Source organism: Sciurus vulgaris, assembly GCF_902686455.1.
Source record: "Sciurus vulgaris genome assembly, chromosome: 11".
NCBI classification, from domain to species: domain Eukaryota; kingdom Metazoa; phylum Chordata; class Mammalia; order Rodentia; family Sciuridae; genus Sciurus; species Sciurus vulgaris.
In genome coordinates, this window is record NC_136472.1 from 38945316 (window position 1) to 38966786 (window position 21471).

Genomic DNA, 21471 nt, shown 5'->3' on the forward strand with positions numbered 1-21471 from the left:
GCTTTTACATATAGAATGACATTTTCTTTTCCACCTGCCTCATGTATTGGAGGAGTTCATTTCAATGCTTGAGTTAGTTTGATGATACAGTCTGGCCTTTTAAGATTAATCAGTTTGGGACTTTTTTTTTTTTTAAACATTGCATTCTTGGGCTGGGGTTGTAGCTCCATGATAGAGCACTTGCCTAGCATGTGTGAGGCACTGGGTTTGATTCTCAGCACCACATTAAAAAAATAATAATAAAAAATAATAATAATAATAAATAAAATAAAGGGAGTGTGTAAAAAAATTATTGCTTTCTCTTAGCAGGAGTGTTGACTCTTAGAAAATTACTACCACCTGGGCCACAGTTACCAGTGAGAGTACACTGGTGGATGGAGTGACCAAGAGGCTGAGAATTATTGCTGTAAAACATAATGATCCCAAACCCCTTGGAGCTCAATCTCTCTTCTGCAGGTCTGAACACCTCTCGCTCTATTGGAAATGTTGCAAAAGATCCAGGCTGCCATCCATCCTGGTGCTAGGATTTGCCTATGTAGCTGCATCTGTTTGCTTATTTATGTATTTATTCATTTATTTTTACATGCGGACTTTTCCTTTGGGACTCTGAAGTTGTCAACTTTAGAGAAATTCAAAAGTAAATAAATCTTCGGGTGCTTTTGTTTCCACAGTGTCAATCTTTCCTAACCTGGCAGAAATGACGGGGTATTTTGACCTGCTTTTGAGATCCCCAGACCCAGTAGGAAGAATGACACATTCCAACTGAATGACAGGTTCACTGCTGGGCTAATGGATTCTTTTGCCAGGAAAGAGTACCTTGGCATTTTTAGAAAATGATTGAGCTCAGAAAATGAATGCATTGTTTAAAACTATGACTTGCTTCTTTTTCTACTTTATTTGCTGGTCTATTTTTTGTTTGTGTGACTTATCCAGGTAGGACTCCTGAGATCTGATGTCTGGTCACTTCTAGAGGTTCGGAAATATAGGACATATATTACGGGACGGAAGAATAGACAGGAAGTAAGGAGAGGTATACACAGAAGCCATATTGCAAGATGGTTAAGAGATTGGGCCCTGGATCTGAGTGGACAAATCATAATTTCTCTGAGCCTCGGTTCCTTTTTAATACAATGACAATATAAGAGTGGAAATCGTGCAAATTCAATTTGATAATACACATTAAAAGATGAGAATAGGGCTTGGTCTATAGCATGTGGTTAGTAAATGATAGCTACTTTTTAAATGTTTAGTATACAAAACACAAGAGGATGTATAGGTAAATGACGTCATTTTTATTTTTATTATTTATTTATATATTTATTTTTGGCAGTGCTGGGGATTGAACCCAGGGCCTTGTACTTGTGAGGCAAGCACTCTACCAACTAAGCTATATCCCCAGCCCCATCATAATATTTTTTTTGAGATAAACTAAAAACCTTTTATCACAGGTACTTGAGCAGAAAGAAAAGTTCCTCAAACTAAGCAAGCATTCCAGGAAGAATGTTCACTCCTGGAGGTTGACTGAAAACATGAAACTTATGCTGATTTTTAATTGCATATTGATGACCAAATCAATGGATGAATTTGGCAAAAAAAAAAATCTACTAGGATAGTTTAACCTAACAAAAAAAAAAAGATGTGCTCAGTTTCTAGAATTTTATAAAAACTAAACTATCAAACAATTTTAGGAAAAAGGAAAACAATAAACAAAAGAGAGGAGTCTCCCCACCAACACAAACATCAAGTTTAAATGTAAAAAAGATCACCAGAAAATGAAATTAGGTAGAATATCCCTATTATTGAATTAGACCACTAAAAACATCCCATTTTAGGCTTTTGTGGCAAGCAGTGACTGATCCCAAGGGGAAAAGATATTCTACTTTCAAATTAGTATATTTAAGATATTGAGTATGATTTTCAAAACATAGCTTCTCAAATTATAACAAGTTTATCTAGACATATTTGAATCATAACTCTTGTTAGAGAAACTTTTCAATTTATAATTAGAGAAACATTTTAGGGAAATGAGAGAGAATTTTGTTCTTTGGTACTGGGGATTGAACCCAGGAGTGCTTTACTATTTTTTTTTTTTTTTTTTTTTTGGAGACAGGGTCTTGCTAAGTGGCTTAGGGCCCTTCACTAAGTTGCTGAGGCTGATCTTGAACTTGTGACCTTCCTGCCTCGGCCTCCCAAATTGCTGGAATTATAGGAGAGCACTTCCATGCCCGGCAAGAAATATTTTCCACAAAACCTCAGAGTCTATCAAGCCCCTTTCAAATTCTGGGAGAGGGAGAAGCATTTTTGAACATCTAGGCAAAGAACTGTTCACATGAGCTTGTGGTGCAACTCCATGTCCAGGATGTATACTTGGTAGAAGGCCCCCCATGGCAGCTCCTCATCTGGGGAAGTCTGAAGGGATCAGCAGAATTTCAGCAGTTTGGATGTCTCACTTCACATAAGCATGTGCTTTGTCATATGAAATCATCTACTCGCTCTGTTGGACATCTCATTGTTTCCATGGCATATGAGGAGTTATGAAATCAGGAACAAATCCAAATTTTCATTACCGCTATGGATTAAAAGAAGCCCAACATTCAAATGAATTCTCACTCTTTTTCATGGGTCTTACTGAGTTTCTAGGGACAGAGGGGGGAAAAATTAAGGCCGTTTAGAATCTCCACTGAGTTTAAGGCCAATAATGTACTGTTTGTAAAATGGGACATTATAGCAATCACAATCCTTTCTGCAATAATTTGTTCCTCTGACATTTTCTAACAGTCTTACTTTGCAAAAGAGATAATAAAATGTAGAAAACATTTGAATGCATTTTAAAATTCTACAAACGTGTAGTAAATGAAACATTATGGGATGTTCTACCCCCTTGCTTCTGGGGGAAAGCAAAGCCCGCACTCACCCCAACCCACCGGAGACTTACATCGTATCCACTGTTACGGATGCCGCGCCGGGGTCGCTCTCGAGTGACCAGAAGGTCCATCTCTGTTTCTCCTGGACTTGGGCTGTTCAGAGACTGCCGGCTTCGGTAGACAGAGTTCTTCATCTGTTGCCTGAAGAAAATTCAACAACTGTTATGATGCAGCAAATGCCCTGACAGATGGAATTCTCCACTGATCCAAAACTACAGGCAACCAATGAAGGGTTTGGATTTGCTTCACAAATCTCAGAATTGATGGTGTTTGTTCCCTGGCCATAAGGGGCTGTAGAAAGAGTAGAATAAAGATTCCCCCCACTGCAAATTAAAACTATATGGTTGAATTATAAATGTTCTCTTGTATGGAAACTAGGAAACTACAATTGATTGCAACTGTGCAACCTCATCTAAAATTCTGCTGATGGCAAGGCCAGGGGTTCTCCCTTGACCCTCCAGGACAGCTTAACGCTGGCAGAACAAACTTGCCTTTGCTGACTTTGTTGACTCAGCAGCCTCCTTTTACTCATTCTGATTTCAAGTGCAGGATTCTATGACGTGTTAATAAACCCTATAGCCAATGGGCTGCTTAGTATCGTGATTATTGATAGATTTCTTTTCTACAATTACCCCAGTAGAAAAGATTCCCTCCTGGGCTAAGAAGCCATAATCTAGAGATAATTTGGGGCCTGCTATGGTTGAGATCTTAAGTGTCTGCCAAAGGCTCATATGTTGAAGGCTTGGTCCCCAAATCAGCAGAGTTCAGAGGTGCAGCCATTGGAAGGTGATTGGAACATGAGGGTTCTGCCCTCACAATGGATTAATCCATTGTTGGGTTCATAATTTAATAGGCTATTGGTAGGTGGTGGAAAATGGGGAGGTGGGGCTCAGTTGAAGGAAAGGGTCCTTGTGAGCATGCTCTTGAATGCTCTATCTTATCCCAGCCCCTTCTTCTCCTGCTCTTCTCTCTGCTTCTAGGTTGCCATGGTGTGAGTGGCTTTGTGCAACCATGTACCCTCCTCCGTGATGTCCATCTCAGGTATTTTGTCACACTGGCAGAAAGCTACCACAGGACCATCCATCCATTCTTTAATGAGTGCCTACTATGTGGCAGGCACCTGGAAAATGATGAGCATCCATGGCCCCAATTCTCTCAGAATTTATATCCCCATGAGGAGACAGACAGTTAACATGATAATTTCAGAATGATAAGTGCGATAGAGAAAAACAGGGACTACAATAAAGGCTGACTGGGATGGGAGATGACTTTAGCTAGAGGTCAGGGAAGGCCTCTCCAGGAGGTAATATTTCAGCCAAGTCCTAAATGGAGTCAGCCCCATGCTGATGTGGGCCCAGAGTATTTCAGGTGGAGGGAGTAGCACATTCAGAGGTTCTACATAGCTACTTCTAGAAAATTCATACATTTATCACCACTGTCTTGTCTTCACTTGTCATTAGAGGAATCTATGTCAAAAAAGGAAGAGAAATGTCCACATAAAGAGGGTGGTGTCTATGCTTTTCTTCTATAAGAGGCAACTTTTTTGAACAGGAGTGAGACCCAGGAGGGACAAATGACTTTCATAGGATCCAATGGTGAGTCTTTCTGCAAATAATTTGCATTTCTAGACCATCTATCCTCAGAGAATTCCCCAAATACCACCTACTTTATGTCTCAGTTCTAAGATTCTAGCCATTCCTGGGCCAAAAGGAAAGAGGCTGCATTATTTGTTCCTGGTGACTATGTTGAAAACCAAATCCTGGCAGGCATATACACTTTTTTTTTAAATACACAGTAAGTTAGTTACAACAGTATAGTCACACACAGTCTAGGGCAGACATTAGAACTACAAGCTAAGGTATTAGCCTTATAATTAGCCACTGTCAGATCTACTCTTTCACCATGAAAAGCTTGTACCTATTTTGAGAGTATGTGCTATCTTCACCTGCCTGGTACCTGTGATAACCCTCTTTTGGTAAGAGCAGAATGATGTTCTTTGGGGGATACCTTTCCTTTAGGGGTAAGCAACTGACAGGCTAGATCAATCACAGCATTGCATCCCCATGGCTATGTGATTGGTCAAGGGGTGGGCACATGACCTGAATTGGTCCAGTGAGACAGTTCCTGGACTTTTGCTAGGACAACTAGGAAAGGGATACTCTCTTGGCATTGAGGTTTCTAAGAAGATAGGGACACAAGCCTGGAATTACTGGCAGCCAGTTTGCCACCATGAGGCTGGAGCCTGCTTTCACACCAGGCTGTCAAGGAGTAAACAGAGAGCAAGAGCAAATGCAGAAAACATTGTGTGACCTCCTTGATCCAGCTGTGCTGAAGCCCTGACCTTTCAACAATGCTAAATAATACATTTCCTTTTTATTAAACTAGTTTGTGCTGGACTTCTATCGTTTGCAACCAGAAGAATATTGACTGACACAAGAGCTAAAACCTGATATTATGAATTGTGCCCTCTAGTGATTCCCAATTAGAGATTTCCTTTAGGAAAGGCACCTGACCTCAGTGGGCTTGTGAGACAGAATCTGTTCTGAGTGACTCACACTTTAGACCCTTAAGAATTCTCATCCTTGACCTAATTACAAATGAATTACAAATTGAAAAAGTAGGCTTCACAACTGTCCTGAGATTGCAAATTAGCTCATTTAGAAAAAAATTTACTAATAAGGATGGTGGCCTTGACATAAGGATTGACAATTGACATTTCAGCAGGTTATGTAAGTATTAGTTTTGTAAGTATTAGAAATACAATAGGGAAATGGTATAAGCCATTTCAAGAACCATGAATGTGGGAAAGAACTTAGACACTAGAGTCTAATCTTCCCTTAGAGAAGATGTTCCATTACAGTGCACAGCTACAGCCTGATGTCCAACACAGATCTCCACTGTCCAGACCCCCAATATGGGTCTGATATATGAATGTCTACTTCAAATTAGGCTCTCAGGTAGAGAAATTGCCTATTTTAATCAAATGAAATTCCATTAGGTAGATTCATTTCTTGTTGGTATTTTGCTATATTTTTAAAAAGTTAATAAATTTTGGAACATGCAAACTTAAAAAGCAAGTTTTTTTGTTTTTTTGTTTTTTTGTTTTTTTACCTCTGAAAATATCACTGTGTGGATAATGATGAGTTTTGCTTGGCTCTTCAACAATTTTTTAATCCCAGGGTTGTTAAGAAAGTAGTTTACAACTTGTGTTCTATGGAACCCTGGGGTTCTGTAGAGATGGCCTAAAGCTTCCATCAGAGCAACACTGTCTTTATATGTTATTGCCTTAAGGTGGGTCCCCAGATGTACAATCTATGATGATTTGAGAGCAACTGGTTAATTTGGGAGGGAGTTCAAGAAAGCACCAGCTGAGGAATGTGGAGGAATAGGAAGGAAATCATCCATGTGGAGGAGATTAGTGTTTTTGGTAACTGGGGCTCAAACTTACTGGAGAAGTGTGGGAGATAGTTGTTTTAAAATGTAGGTTTAATTATTATTTCCATCTGGCAAGGCTGAAAGATCAGGAGAGGATGAAAAGGTATCTTGTTACACTCACAGCTAGAGTGAGGACAGGTCACACCCCAGAGAGGCCATCTGGAGAAGCAGTAGGTCAATCAGGAGGCCAAAGGAGTGAGAGAAAACATGAGTGAAAGACTTTTTCTGTGGTTTCTGTCAGAAGTAATGGGCAGGGAAGGGTAAGTAGGCTTATGGTAGGTTAGTCTGAATAATTTGGGCAGAATCCTGAGGCAGGGGGACTCAGTTATCTGGTACCTGGCCCTGGGGTGATTTCAGCAGGTGGATAATGGCCTAGAGTGGAAGCCTGTGAGATCGCCTAAAGGCGGTGACTGAAGTGTGGGTTCTGGATGGGTTGGTTTGCATATGACAAGTGCATCTGTGGGTATGTCCTTTTCAATCATGAGGAGTTGGGTAGCCCTGGGAGGGGTGGTTTTTCTGGAGTCAGCAAAGACTCCTATGTCTTAGCATCAAATACAGAAACTAGAAAATGTAGTTATGACAACAGCACAGCAGACACCTCAGAGTGCCCCTACTAGGGGTATTTACCCACCAATTTCCATGTGTCGTCAACTGAGGATGCTGCATGACACATTAACCACTCACACTTCTGGGTGGTGGCTGCTGAGACAAAGCTGTTACGTGGGAGTCACATAGGTTTATAGAATGCAGGCTGCTGCTGGCAAGAACAGGTGCACTGAGGACTGGGTGGATAGATGGGAGCACCCACCTCAGGCACGTTGTGCACTTGGTCTTGGTAAAAATCTATAGTACAAAATGGAGAATTTCTTTGATTCTAGGGAAAAAAGAGCCATGAAAATTCTTTTAAAAGATTTAATGAGGATTCAACATTTGGAATCTAAACTTTGTCTTTTATTTGATTGAGCTTCAGTCTGAAGGTAAAATTCAGATTACTGATGCTACTTTTGGACTAGAGAATGTCTCTTGCACTGTGCTTGCTGTGGCTGGGTCTCTGGAGAGTTGTATATCGAATAGCAATTAACAGGTAACTCGAACCTGTGAAAACAGATAAACAGCAGGCAGCCTCTGGAGTCAAGGGCAGAATGTGTCAAGAATGACACCTTGGAGCTTACAGAGAGTCTGTCTCCTTTTCTAATGGTCTTTCTCCCCCTCCCTATCACTTAAGGATCCTATCTCCATTCCTATTCCCAGGTCACCCAGTTTGTGGTTATTCATTTTTTCCCCCTAACCTGGTCAAAATGTTTAAATAAATTAGTTTTTGGTGCTTCAGAGTCATTGGATCACTTCTTCAGTGAACATTTACTGAGAATTAGTGACACATGCCCAGCAGTAGCAGGTCATCAAGGGCCTACAGCGTCTGGCCTGAACCTATGTGAGGCAGTGCAGAAGACAGATCCACTCATTCTTTGTTCATTCTCTTTTCATAAAAAGCTATTGCAATTGTTATTGCTCAAGTACGTGTCAAGCCAAGTTCCTCTTCTTTCTACATAATGGATTCATTTTCCCTGAGTGTCAGCAGGAAACTGAGGAAAAGGAGGTCCCAGGCCAGACTATAAGACACCACTGGAGTAAATGCAAAATGCAAAATAAAAGCTAAAGTGGCCTCCAGCCTCCAGACAAAATCCATATCTTCTCTTCTTTCCTACAGTTAACATGGTAGCACATGCACCATGAACCCCGGTCACGGTATGACTTTATACCTATAGCTTTCATATCAACCAAGCCTAATTAGAAGCATGGTAAATTAAGCTCTGGTTGAGAATTTCCTCTTTTTCTTTGTAGAAAATAAGTTAGGCTGATTCTATTCATAAAATTTCACTCCCCCTCTCAACTTGGTTTTGTGGCTTCCATCCAAGCCTATCACTTTTGCTTTTAATAAAGACCCTATTCAGGTCAGGAACTGCCCTAGTGCTCCCCAGATGTGAGAATGGATCTTCGGTAGTTCTGTGGCAGGTGACAGTGGCAGCCTGCTCCAAGCTGGGGGAGGGAATTCACTGAGGAGAATGGGTGTAGGAAGGAAGCGGTCCTGAACTGTGAAAATGGCTCAGGGAGGCGGAAAGGAAGAAAGGTGGGTGTGCGTGGCTCCCTGAACCTGTACCTCGTCACCTGATGTGTGAGGTCACTCTGCTGAGTTAGCAACAAGCTTGGGAGGCGGCTGCTATAGGTTGAATGCTCTTCCTCCTCTAAACTCATGTTGAAATTTGGTTGCTGCTTTGGCAATGTTAGGAGGCGGGATGTTTCAGAGGTGATAGGGCCACAAAGGCTCTGCCCACGTGGACATCATTAACCCATGAAGCCCCAAGTTTTCAATTCTTTCGATGAAATTGATCCATGTCTTAGGCTGAAAATCATAATCTAGAGCTTACATATATTAGCACTAACATTATGATATTATAAAACAATGATATTTTTCTTCTTATATAATTAGGTTATATATTATGTACTATATTTAAATTTGCATGGGTGTTCCACTTCTAGGACAATGGGACAAAATGGGTTAATGTCATTATAGAAGGGTGAGTTTGGCCTCTTCTTGCCTGCTTTGTCCTTTTACCTTCCACCATGTGATAATGAAGCAAGAATGTTCCTGCCAGATACTGGCACCTTGATCTTGGACTTCCTAGTCTCCAACACTGTGAGAAAATGAATTTCTGTTCATTATAAACTATCCAGTCTCAGTTGTTCTGTTATAGCATCACAGACCAAACTGAGACCGTTACAGATTCAAACCACCTGTCCTAGCCCTACCTTCCTAGGCAAGGTCCCTCTTTAGATTGCTAGAGCAGCCCACACTTCAAACACCCATCAGACTTATGATTAGTATTTTTTGGGTGATTATCTTTCTCTCCAATTAGACCTTAATTTCATAGGAGCAGCAATCAGCCTGTCTGGTCCACCATAAAATGTTGAAGGAATTGAAGGAATGAATGAGAAAGAGCGCACATGGCCATGAAAGTATGCGGCATCCTGACTGGTGCCTAACGCATAGTAGGTGACAATAAATGTTGAATAATTGAACAAATCTATGAGTGCACAAGATGAACCAGCATGGAACACTGAGCAGCAATGTGCTAAGTACTTACTAAGGCCAAATGAAAAGGTGAAGCATGAAATTTGCTTTTCTTATGTAATAGCTACTAACATAATTGAAAAATACAATGTCCCTTGATCTAGAAGTTGCATTATCGAGGTAGGTGATAATTATATCATCTCCCATCTCTGAAATGGCTACTGGTTTGAAAATATCATTAAGGTAAAGGACAATTAGAGCTGTTTGTCTTTTTTTTTTTTTTTTTAAGGCTTCAATTTTACACTCTTCCTGACTCACTGTGGAGTACCTGCTTCCACAGCCTGTCAGGGCCCAGATCAGTGGCCTGCAGTGATCACGGTCCTAAGCACCAGATCAAGGGACCGGGTCTGTACTGCCCAGTGCATCCTCAGCCCTCATCCCACCTATGATATGGCAACCTAATGCAGATTCTCTAGAGCCGCACCTGTTTTTAGACTCTGTGAATGGAGCACACAGTTCCGGGTCTGGATCCAAAACATGCTCCATTTCCTTTGGGGCTTTTTCATACATCTTTTTTCTTTCTGTCAGACCCTTATTTGCCTCCACTGGGGGGAAGTCGTAGTACCCCTTCCTTTTGGCTTTGAGGCGCAGTTTGTTCCGATAGTGCTCGATGTCTGACTTCTGTTTCAGGGCCTTGTTCACCTGGAGAGAGAGACAGTCTCAGGTCACACCTGACCCCGCATGGTCCACAGGTGGGAGGCTTCCACCAGAAGGTCACGACTTCTGGGAAAGCCAGACTCGGCTTCACCGCTGGTCCTCTGAGCCAGTCAGACTCTGGTCCCCCTCCCACACCAGCCCACAAACAGCATGGCACTCATGGGTCACCTGAGACCTTCCATGAGGACTTCTTCCCAGTCTCCTGGATGCTGCTCAGGCCTACATCTTACTCCCCACTCTTCATTTTGTGGCACTGGCCCTAATTCTTTCTTCATCCTTTCAGTTCCTTGGTGTAGGGACCTCTGACCTGGCCCCCCAGCTAGTTCTTCCGCTCTGAGTCTAGTTCCAGCCCTGAGAAACCCCGTGGCCTCCTTTGGCCATTTATCTGAGGCCCAGCTGATGAGACAACTAGTCTCTGAGACTGGTGAGTCCGCAATGGCTGGAGTGGGAAGGTAGGACAAATGTCCTACTCCTGAGGCCTTTCCACACTACTGACTGGCACAAGGACGAATATTTCAGTAAATCTATGTCTTTTCTGAAACAGAGATAATTTTGAAGCTTTGTCGGGCCACTAATGCCAACCAGGTCCTACTGGATGGGGTGAAGCTAGTCTGGTTTTTCAGAAAGGAATGTGGCTAATGTCCCTCTGACCTGTGAAAGACACAGGCAGATGACCATGATTAATAAATAACAAACGTTAAGGAGTTTACACCCACATTTCTGAGCTTTCTTTGTTGTTATTATGTTTTCTTTAAACTAGTCTTTAAAAGAATTTCCTGTAATTCATAAAAGGAAAATTTATGGCTTTAGGGTTATGGGTTTTTTTTTTTCCATTTAAACCAGTCACCCATGAGAAAAGAAGAAAGAAAATTATAAAGCAGTCTGTGTCAAGCTCCACAAGGCAGCAAATTACAGAGAACAGTTCAGGGCTCTCTTCCAATCCAAATGCCAGCAAGGTCCATTCCCTTAACTACCCACATGTAGCAAGAATTCATTTCTGGACAAGGAAAATGCTCATCTGTTCTCCTTCTGTGACAGGGTGATGGACCTGGGAGGAAAAGGGAGTGGTAAGTCAAATCTATCCCAGATTTGTAGTCTGTCTCGATGATGCTCTTGTGATTAAGATGGGAAAGAGAGCCCCAGGCATGGTGGCCATTCTGTCTACAACTAGGTAGCAGGTCCTAATTAAGAGCAGCTACCAGCACATTCATGTTGGCTTCAGAGCCCTGCAGGTCTGATGGCAGAATTGCACCCAAGGAGGTTCAGCGGCTGTCAAATTATAGAGCCAAGGGGCACAAAGTACATGACCAACTAAGTCATCCTCATTGATTAATAATAATAATAAAGTGCTTATTGTGTGTTAGGCGTTATTCTATGTGCTTTACCTATAGTGACAAAATTGATCCTCAGAGCAGCCCTATTTAATGGATGGAGATGCTGAGGCACAGATTTCACTAACCTGCCAAAGGTCGCATAGATGGTAATTGAAAGAGCTGGGATTCAAACTGTTGTGGTACAGCTCGAGAGGTCAATGCTATTTTTCACCAATGGGCTGAAATAAGAGTTAAAGAGAAGGAAGGAACACTGGACAGGGAGCTTGGGCACCTGAACATCATGGCTACCACAATAACCTTCAGGGTGACTCTGAGCAAGCCATTTGATCCCTTGGACTCAGTTTCTTCATCTAAAAAATTAGAAAGGTGGAATATACGCTCCATACGTCTCTATAACTGGTTATTTTTAAAAGTCTGGAACCTCAACCTATCACAACTTTAGACCAGCTCAGTCTTTCTTCCAGAAAACAAGAGAACAAGACGCACTTCCTGAATCAGGTTTGTAAAATGCACGTGTAAGCGTCCTGGATAGTGGAATGAGGACAATCCCTGATATACATTTACAACACCCAGTTGTACAGGACCGTGACGCTTTCTTGAGGTATGGTAGGAAAAAGACTTTAAAACCTCAGAAATCTCCCACCTGTTGGAGATAACAATATCAGGACACAAGCAAATGAAAGGCATGATCAACCCAACGGCTTGACATCAGAGAAAAGCATGAGTGTGTGTGTGCATGCACACATGTGTAATGCAAATGTCCACAAGGAGGTTCCATATACACCTTCCTAAATGTTCACAAACATTTTTAGCCCACTGACCATTCTGCTGAAGAAGACAGAGGATGGCAGATATTTTTTAACTCATTTCTTGTTCTCCCTTAGAGATAGCATGGGTCTCTCTCTCCCCCACCCATCAACTATCAGTCATCAATTATCTTTCAATTACCTATCACCTATTTATCATCTGTCCTCATCTATTATCTCTCTATCTAATTTTATTCAGTAAATCATCAATCCCCAACATGTTACATATTTTTTCAGACTCTAAGGAAAGTTGATTAATATCATATTACCCATTGATATTCTCAAAGCAGCCAATGTGTTGTTCTGAGCTTGCTTGAATGGGCCTACAATGGGCAACATCCCTGTCCACCTGACAAGAGTCTTCGCTTCCCTCTCAATTCACCCTGCTCCCGTCAGCATCACAATGACATCCTTAATGGGAGTTTAGGGGTTGTGAGGCAGAAGACTGTACACATGAGGGGCAGGGGAAGCAGAATTTCTGATGTTCCTCTTCATAACCACACTGTTTAAAAAGCTCCTTCTGGGCTTTCAATGAAGGCAGAAAATGCTCTGAACGCATTGGCCATGGAGGCCTGGGGCAGGCAGAGGCAAAAATGTCTGCTTAGAGGCTCAGGTCACCTCAATACCCCTTACTCTGAATCCCTGAGGTCTGGCCAGACTCCACACAGGGTCGCTGGGTGCTCACCTCCCCGTTGAGGACGGCTGAGGTCTCCTGGCTCCGGTCCGAGGTGGGGTGCACCACGGGGAGGGCCGCGGGTTTGATTGCAATGAGCTGCACAGACCCAGAGGATGTGTCGAAGGGATCAGCAGCCACCTTGCCAGAGCTGTCAAAGAGGACGGGTCCCTCCTCTTCATCACTCGCTGGCACTAAAGCACAACATAAACACATCGATTTTATTATGATGTAGGAGACTGGCGCAGCCAGGGAGAATGGGCACCTGAGGACACTACTTGACTCAAAATGACCCCAAAGACAACAGCATCTGGATTTATGCCAAGGGCTCATGGCTGCTGGAGGTTTTCTTTTAAATTTCAGATCTGTACGATTTATCCAACCCTGTTGCATTATCTGTGGGTAAGAAAGAATTTTAAAGGTTCAAATTTAAACAGCAAACACCATTCTTCCAAAACTGTGACAGAACACATTTGAAAAAAATAACAAGTAAATTTGTCCTCTGAATTGGAAATGGGAGAAGCAAATTTGGCCAAACCCTGCAACTATACTTAACTTCTACCATCACCAGGGTACAAGTGTACAGTGTAGTCTCTGCCACCAAAGCGACCAATTTTTGCACAGTACCGGGGTGACAATTCTCTCTTGGTCAGCTGGCCATTCTCATTCCTGCAGATACATGGTTTATTTGGTTTTTGTTTCTTGTTTTTTTTCTTTTCCTTTCTGAAGGCTGCTTCTCCAAGAATTTGGGTTTTGGTTTCTTTCATTCGTTTCAAACAAAAGAAAGCTATAAAATAACCACCAGAGAAACAAATTTAAAGCTACAGACAACTGTCCTAATTAAATAGACTGATTACCACCTACGCTCGGTTAAATTAATTCCCCATCTGACGGATCATTCTGCTGTGATGGCTGAAAGACACCAGTTGGCTTTGTGTTTCTATAACTAAGCTGACAGAAGTTCCAGGGCCAGTGGTATCTTGCTGATTTACTTGTTCTTAAAGCATATTCCCAGGAAGTAACTATAGGAATGACAGCTTATCGCGCGTGGCTCGGCAAGAGATAAATTAAGCCTGTTCAAACAACTACACCAGTAGACAATTTAGAAGCAAAATAGGTGTTATATAAAATATGAACGTAATGGAAGTGTATTCATCTTTTCTCCTGCCTTCTCAAGAGACTGGGATGTTATTTAAATTATTGAGAAACACATAGTATGTATCATTCTGTCACTTATCATAATCACAGAAGATCTGTCAAATTAAAGCCAAGTAAATTGTTACAGTATGGATAAAACCCCTCAGAGTCTAATGACGGGTTATAATTAGATTGTTTTCAGAGTTCTGTGGACTGATTTGCAAAGAGCCCCCCAGTGAGAGAGGAAAGTCTCTATTCAGACATGTTGATAGTTGTGTATATATTTTAGAGGGTAGCTTTGCTGGGCACCTCATGTCTGGTCACCATCATTATTTCCCACCTGGACAACAACCATAAACAAACCATATGAGATAAGCAACCTCTAGGTTGGCTCCTACTAATTCTCATCTCCTGATTCTCACACAATGAATAGAACTGATCCAGGTAACCAAGAGGAAATTGTAAAAATGACAGTGTGTTACTTCCAAGTCTTGGTGGTTAATAATAATAATAATAATAATAATAATAATAATAATAATAATACCATGATGCTTCTACCTTGCTCTCTGGGGAAAACCAGCTGCCATGTTATGAGGACACTAAAGCAGTCCTATGGAAAGGTCCATCTGGCAAGGAACACAGGCCTCCTGCCAACAGCCACATGAGTGAGCCATCTTTAGACCCAGTCAAGACTTTAGTTGACTATAATCAAGGCCAATATCTTGGACCATGACCTCATGAGAGACCCTAAACCAGTATCGCCCAGCTAAGCCACTGCTAAATTCCTGACCCATAGACATTATGAAAAACAATAAATGTAGACTGTCATTTTAGGTCTCCAGGTATAGGGGTAATTTTGTTACATAGCAATGAATAATTTGTACACCTTCTAAGCAATCTCCCACCTTGGCATTTCCACTCTTGTCCCTTTACCCCTAAATACGTACACCCCCAGCAGCCAGGATGGATGAGCTTTGTGAAAGGGAATGAGATCACATTATGTCTCTGGTCAGAACCCTCTGCAGGCTTCATCTCTCCCCTACAGGGACCTGGAGGAGCTGGTGCTGGTCACTTTGCAGAGCGCATCTCTACCCACTTCTTATCCACTCTGCTCTATCACACTGACCTTCTGGAACACACATGCTCTGTGTTTTGCTTCAGTTATCCCCTCTGCTCAGACTGCAATTTCTGCAGACCTTTACATGCCCAGTTCCTTCTTACTTTTGAAGTTGCAGCTTGAAAACTATTTTCCCTAACCACTAGCCTATGACCATCCCCTCATCACCTTGTTATATTTTCTTCATAGCACTTATCATTACTGATTTGTTGTACTGACAATCTGCGCTTGCCCCTACCACTAGCATATAAGCTCTACTCCTGCCCATCTTTTCAAAGGCTAAGGCTTCTTGTCTTTCAATGGTGTTTTGCATGGAGCTGGCCTTCAATAAGGATTTGTTGAATAGAAAGTGAATAAATGAATGAATGGCTCAATTTTCTTTACTTGGGAAAGGAGACGTTAGGGCCAGTAGAACAGGTACCAATGTAGAAGTTAAAGCCATGCTATCGCTAAACCATTCTGAGGGTGAAGAGATGGCATTTAGCATTTTTATTGCTTTTGGGTTTGACACCTTCACCCCTCATGCTGTGGAAAGAATCACGTGGACAGCATAACTATAACAGGACAGGAAAATGACATCCTAGAAATTGTATAAGCTACAGTTCTATTTCTACCTCAATTTAAAAAACAGTCATGTTCAGATTTGTACAATAATTCCTCTAGGTTTTTAAGATTAATTAGTTATCCTTCTTCCAAAAAGACTTTATGGAAAAATACATTCAAACACATTATGTTAAATATTAATACATTAAATGCTGTGTGAGTACAGCAGGTTCATGGGGATTTTAAAGCATAATTAGTCCCTAAAGTAAAAATCATGGAAGGATGCTAAGGGCAAGGGCCACAGTTAAGCTGAGGAAGTGTCTTAGGACACTATCAATATTGTAGATGCCACCCTGCCCCCATTTCCTATCTTGTTGTAATTTATTTGCATTGTTGGTGTTTATTTCAGTAAATCAAGCTGGAAAAAGATTTCATTCTTCATGTTTCAATTGGCATGGGGATAACTTTCCCATTGAGGTCAGAAATGCCACTAAAGCATGCTCTTTCTGAAATGTTCATTAAAACTCAAAGGCAAATAATCTACCACTGCCCTCTGGTGTGATGTGACATGCTGATGACCATGGTGTGATCATTCCACACATAGCCAAGTACTGAAAATCACATGGTACCCTATGAATATCTACAATTATTATCTGCCAATGAAAAAGTAAAAGCAAGCCTCCACTTTACTAGGAGAACAAAGAATGAATGAGGACTGAAACTGTGTTTTTGAGCCACTGTCTCTGATAAATCTTCCTTTATGTCCTAATTCCTGACCCTTCCTTAAAACACCTGCCAAGAAAGTGGCAATTGACTCCTGAGACTCTCTAATGCTTTCTCCTCTGTCTTCACCTGCTCATGGTTATTAGATTCTGAGCCTGACAGTGAAATCTGAATGACGCAGGATTTAAGGAGGCTGTTTCCTCCTAAATGGCTGAAGAAAAAAAATGCATATTTTATTTGAACTTAACTCCTTTTTGGAAAACACCTTTTCAAAGGCGACACTAGGTTTAAGCTCAAATATTTACATTTGGTTAAGGAAAGCATCAGATTGTTTTTGCTGTCACATTTAATTTTCCCTTTTATATTTAAACATCTTTACGAAAAGGACCCTAAAACTGCATTGCAGCTATGGTCATGAAGAGGCCATCGAGAACAAGGAGCTGTGGCAGCTATGCTGCTAGCAGGATAGTGTCCCTTCCTTTTAAAGCTCTTATTTTCACAAAAGAAGAATATTAGAAGCTGCATAGGCAACAAATGTGGTGGAAATAAGAACAGCTTTAGAATGGCAGCCCAGCACATTAACCTCAGTAACCCCAGCTTCTAGAACACACACCCAGCCATAGGACAAAAGTGCTTGAATATTCCACACCAACAGAATAATTGGTTCTCAGAGGCCAGTCACACGAAAAGAGCTCAATACTTTTTGCAGGCTAGCACAGTGACGAAAGCAAGCCTTCCTCTTTTCTCCACAATCTCATTCAGTGTTTTGTTTTTTTTTTAATCCCCCTCCCTCCTTCCCTTCCTTCTATCCATCTTCTAATCCAAATACATAATTGATCTTTATTGGTTAACTCTTACCTAGTATTGCAATAAAAAGGAGCTCTTTGATTCAAAAGAAGGCAAATGAGGGTTGCACCAAAGATTGATTCTAGAATGCTGATGTGGTTCTGCATCAGTTGAGTTTTATATAAAATGAGTTGGTTCTTTCATTTCTAGTTGAAAATTTTAATCTTTAACCCCACCAAATGGAAACAGAGTAAAACAGAAATGATCAACCCTGAAAATTCACCATGTTTACTTGGCAAAAGTAAAATGGGACCAAGCAAGCACTCTAAACCTGGGAAGGATGGTTTCTTAAAAAAAAAAAAAAAAAAAAAAAAAAAAAAAAAACTTCAACCTGGCAGAGTACCTGCATTTTATTCACGCACCTGTCTATTGCTATTTCTGGACCTGCTGTTTATTTATCTATTTTCGGTTCCTTTTAGTTATATCTGATGGTAGAATTCATTTTGATATAAATGTACAAGCATGGAATATATCTTATCTAGTTAGGACCCCATTCTTATGGATGTACATGATGGTGGGATTCACTATGAGGTATTCATATAAGATGGACTGGCTATTTAAATAATCAAAGTGACCTAAACAGAATAAGGAGGCAGGCAGAGCAGGTGAACAAATAGGAACAGCAAAGGTCAGCAGGGACACTTAGAGCGGTTCAGAGTGTTACCAGAGAGGTGGGGAGTGACTCAGTCAGGAACTGGCTGCTCCCTCTTCCTCTATGGATTAAATACAGGGAGGGCAAAGGGCATCTTGTTGTGAATGTCTACTCACTGTCAGAGGAGTCTGTACTTTGCACATTTTTCAGCAAGAAAAAGGGCAAAGGACAATATGCACATTGATTCCATTTCATAAAAGAAAACAAAGTAATGACAAAACACAAATAAATGAGCATGTTGTTGTATGCATAGTAAAAAGGTCGGAAAAGAGATTCACTGAGTTATTCAGGATTACATGAGGCCTGGGGTAGTGAGGGGGGAGGGAAGGTAGATGGACATCATCTGGACTAGGGGGCAGTGACCTCTGCAGTACCTGTATCCCTCAGTACCTCAGGGGGTTGGTTCCAGAACACCTACAGATAACAAAATTTGTGGATGCTCAAGTCTCCACATAAAATGGCATAGAATGTCTTTCCATGTACTTCAGATCATCTCCAGGTGACATGACAGTTTAGACAGGTGCTTTATGTAATAACTGGAAACGAGAATGGGGACGATGTTGTCTCTGTGGAATGCAAATCCACTCTGTCTCTCTCTTTTCTTTTTTTTTAATTTGTTTCTCTCTCTCTCTCTCTCTCTCTCTCTCTCTCTCTCTCTCTCTCTCTCTCTCCTAATAAAAGAAATAAGTGACATTTGAAAACAAAATAATAGTCTGGCACTAGTTTCCAGAGAGAGTTCCTGAACTCCACTTCATCAAATCCCTGTAAAAGAGAAACACAGCTAAGCAGAGCGCCAGATTGCTTAGCTTTTCACCTGGCATTTCTGTAGAGCTTCACCTCTAACCCTTCAAAATCCAAAAGGAATTTTCCCTGACCAGAAATCAGCAGCACCGGGCCCTTGCATTCTGCTCTCCAGTAAGCCAGCCTCACATGCAGAAGGACCACGTGGGGTGGGGTGGGGTGAGGGTCAGAACAAAGGTGGGATCAGGAGAGAGGGGCTGCATACTGACGTCCAACAGAGGCCATCTATAGCACAATAAGGGAACTCAGACAACCCAGAAATAGACCCCAAAGACCATCCTTTGTGGGGAAGAAAATGATCTGTGCAAGTCAGAAACTAAACATTTAAGTTTCCCAGAAGAATTAAGCATAAAGCTATTTTTTTTAAATCACAGATCTGTTCATTGCCCTCTGCTCAAGTGTATTTGCAATTTCTCACTGGTACTGACTGAACCCTGAAACTCATCAGAGGGATCAGGGTGAGAAACTGAAGGAAACCTCCAAGAAGGGCAACATTTCTAGCTTCTGGTACATTAAGGTAGCATGTCTCAGATGTGGATTCACCTAAGAAGCTGAAAAATCTCTAAGCAAACATCAAATTGTCTGGCAGAGGGTTTTTTTAAGGAACTGCACAATTCCTTAAGAACACTGCAGAGAGGGTGGGACGGGATGATTCAGAGAAGGGGCTACGGTGACCACCCAAGAGGTTCACAGCCGACTCCCGGTCCTAGTCGTGCAGAACAGGGGACCAGCCAGAGCGTTCACACATGCGCAGACGTGTGCTCGAGCACCGTGGGAGGGGCTGGGTGGTGCTTGGCGGGAAGGCTTCTCACCATTTCTCTTCCTTGCCTCCTCCTTTGTCACTTTCTGCTGTGCCATTACGTTCTGGGGTGAGCGTCTCCCTGAGCTGGGCTTCCCTGATTCGTTGCTGATGACAGAGCCAGTCTCACTGGGCGACCTGCTGGAGGTAACCATAGCAACAGGGGAGACGGTAAGTTTCGACTAGAACAGCCGCCTCTCAAGGTTATTTGCACAGTTTATGTCTGTAGCCTTTCGTTCCAGTTTTACCGGCAAAGAAGAAATGATACTCGAAAAGAAGAAAACAGAATCCACTCACGCTCAGCCTGGGGGAGGCTGGGAGTTCTGAAGCGCATTTGCCCATGGCCGGCTCTGCAGACAAGTTGGGGGAGCTCCGCCCTCAGTCCCACCGCGGTTTCCCGAACCCCCGGTGACTATGGAAACAATGGCCACCGTGTTTGTGTAGCATGCCCTCCTGCCAACACAGAGCGCTTTGAATGCTGACTGTTTGAATCCCCTGGGCATCTTCAGACATATATAGAGCACAGTTCTCTTTGGCTATATTTTCTTCATGGTATAGACCTTAGCAACTAAAGATTTAAATCACCCCCCCATGGGGTCTTCACTCTGTCAAGTCACACACATACATACATACACACACACACACACACACACACACACACACACACACCTTTGGACTATAGAAGCTAGTACAGTAACCACTTATATTTTGAAACTATCAACTTGAGCTATTTGTTCCTTCAGGAAATATTTATTGTGCCCCTTCTTTATGTCAAGCATCATGCCAGGTAAATAGGTAAACAGTAATGCCAATCCATACTGAGCACTCCTATCAGGAGCACCTTCTCTGTGCCAAGGACTTGACAAGTGCTTCCAGAACTGGTCACAAGTCATCATGATCCTCTGATTTGGTGATGGCCAGTCATGTTCAGAAGACAGGAACGTGAAGCTCATTTACCCTGAAGAGAGCTGCTGGTCAGTGGTGAATCAGTCCAGAAGCCAGGGCTCCCCCTACACCCACGCCCAGAACACCCTCCTTCACTGTCTCCAGCAGCAACCCTAGATGAGGGCAAGCTATGACCTTCTTTACTTCCCTTAGGGCTGGACTCTGGCCTTCTGGAACTCTGGGAAAGTGGGCTCTCAAAAGTCTCCCATAGGTTGGCACTCCCTGAGCCCTCAGATCATGCTGCTGTGGGTGGACCGAGCACAAGGACCAACCTACTCCTCCCTGTGGAAGATGGTCAGCAGGCAGCTACCTAGAGGCCTCGTGGTCTTCTACTGTCAGTTGTCCAACTGATGCCAGAAAATACTGGCATCCAGATCCTATAATGGAAAATTGACTAGAAAAAATATCCTTGACCTTGTCCTTCTCTTGTCCTTCTCAGGTGGAAGCTGTGTGCCCCTGCAGACACTCATTTTCCTCCTCCTTCTGCTCCTCTTGGAGTTTAGAGTTCTCAGTTCTAAACACATTAGCACCCTAAAAGCCACCAACAGTGAATGCTGGGATACTTACAGGATAAGACAGCATCTGTTGAGAGTGTTCTATTAGAACACCAGAGCCTACGTTCCACACATCTGTCTGAGTTTGGGAAATGTTCACTCTATTTTTTCTTTGGGGATTCTTAATGTATATTAGCATTTAAAAGACGTTGATTAGTTCTGTCAAAAATAGGTTCATCTAGTTCCATTTAATAAAGCATTTCACAATTTATTTGGCCACAAGTCTCTCACCATGAAACCTTTTAATATTCTATAAAAATAGTAATACAAAGGGTATACTCTAGGAAAACATGGCTCAGGCATTAAGTTTGTTGAATATGTATTATTATTTATCCAATAGCTATTTGATCACTGAATGCTGGATGTCAAAATTCACATACACAGAGAAGACATAT

At 42.0% G+C, this 21471-nt stretch overlaps 1 protein-coding gene across 9 annotated transcripts in view; it reads right to left on the reverse strand.

Annotated features, from left to right (window-relative positions):
• KIAA1549L (KIAA1549 like) overlaps positions 1 to 21471 on the reverse strand; it is a 253214-nt gene that overhangs the window by 32079 nt on the left and 199664 nt on the right. For 6 of the 9 annotated variants that reach the window (XM_079104427.1, XM_079104424.1, XM_079104426.1 and 3 more), the window contains 4 exons: positions 19591 to 19718; positions 12972 to 13153; positions 9914 to 10131; positions 2936 to 3065 (listed from right to left, as the gene is read on the reverse strand). In XM_079104427.1, the coding sequence (XP_078960553.1) occupies positions 2936 to 3065; positions 9914 to 10131; positions 12972 to 13153; positions 19591 to 19718 (658 nt within the window). Of the gene's footprint in view, positions 1 to 2027; positions 2570 to 2935; positions 3066 to 9913; positions 10132 to 12971; positions 13154 to 19590; positions 19719 to 21471 lie in introns of those variants that run through there. The other 3 variants (XM_079104428.1, XM_079104421.1, XM_079104425.1) reach the window with 2 other exon arrangements.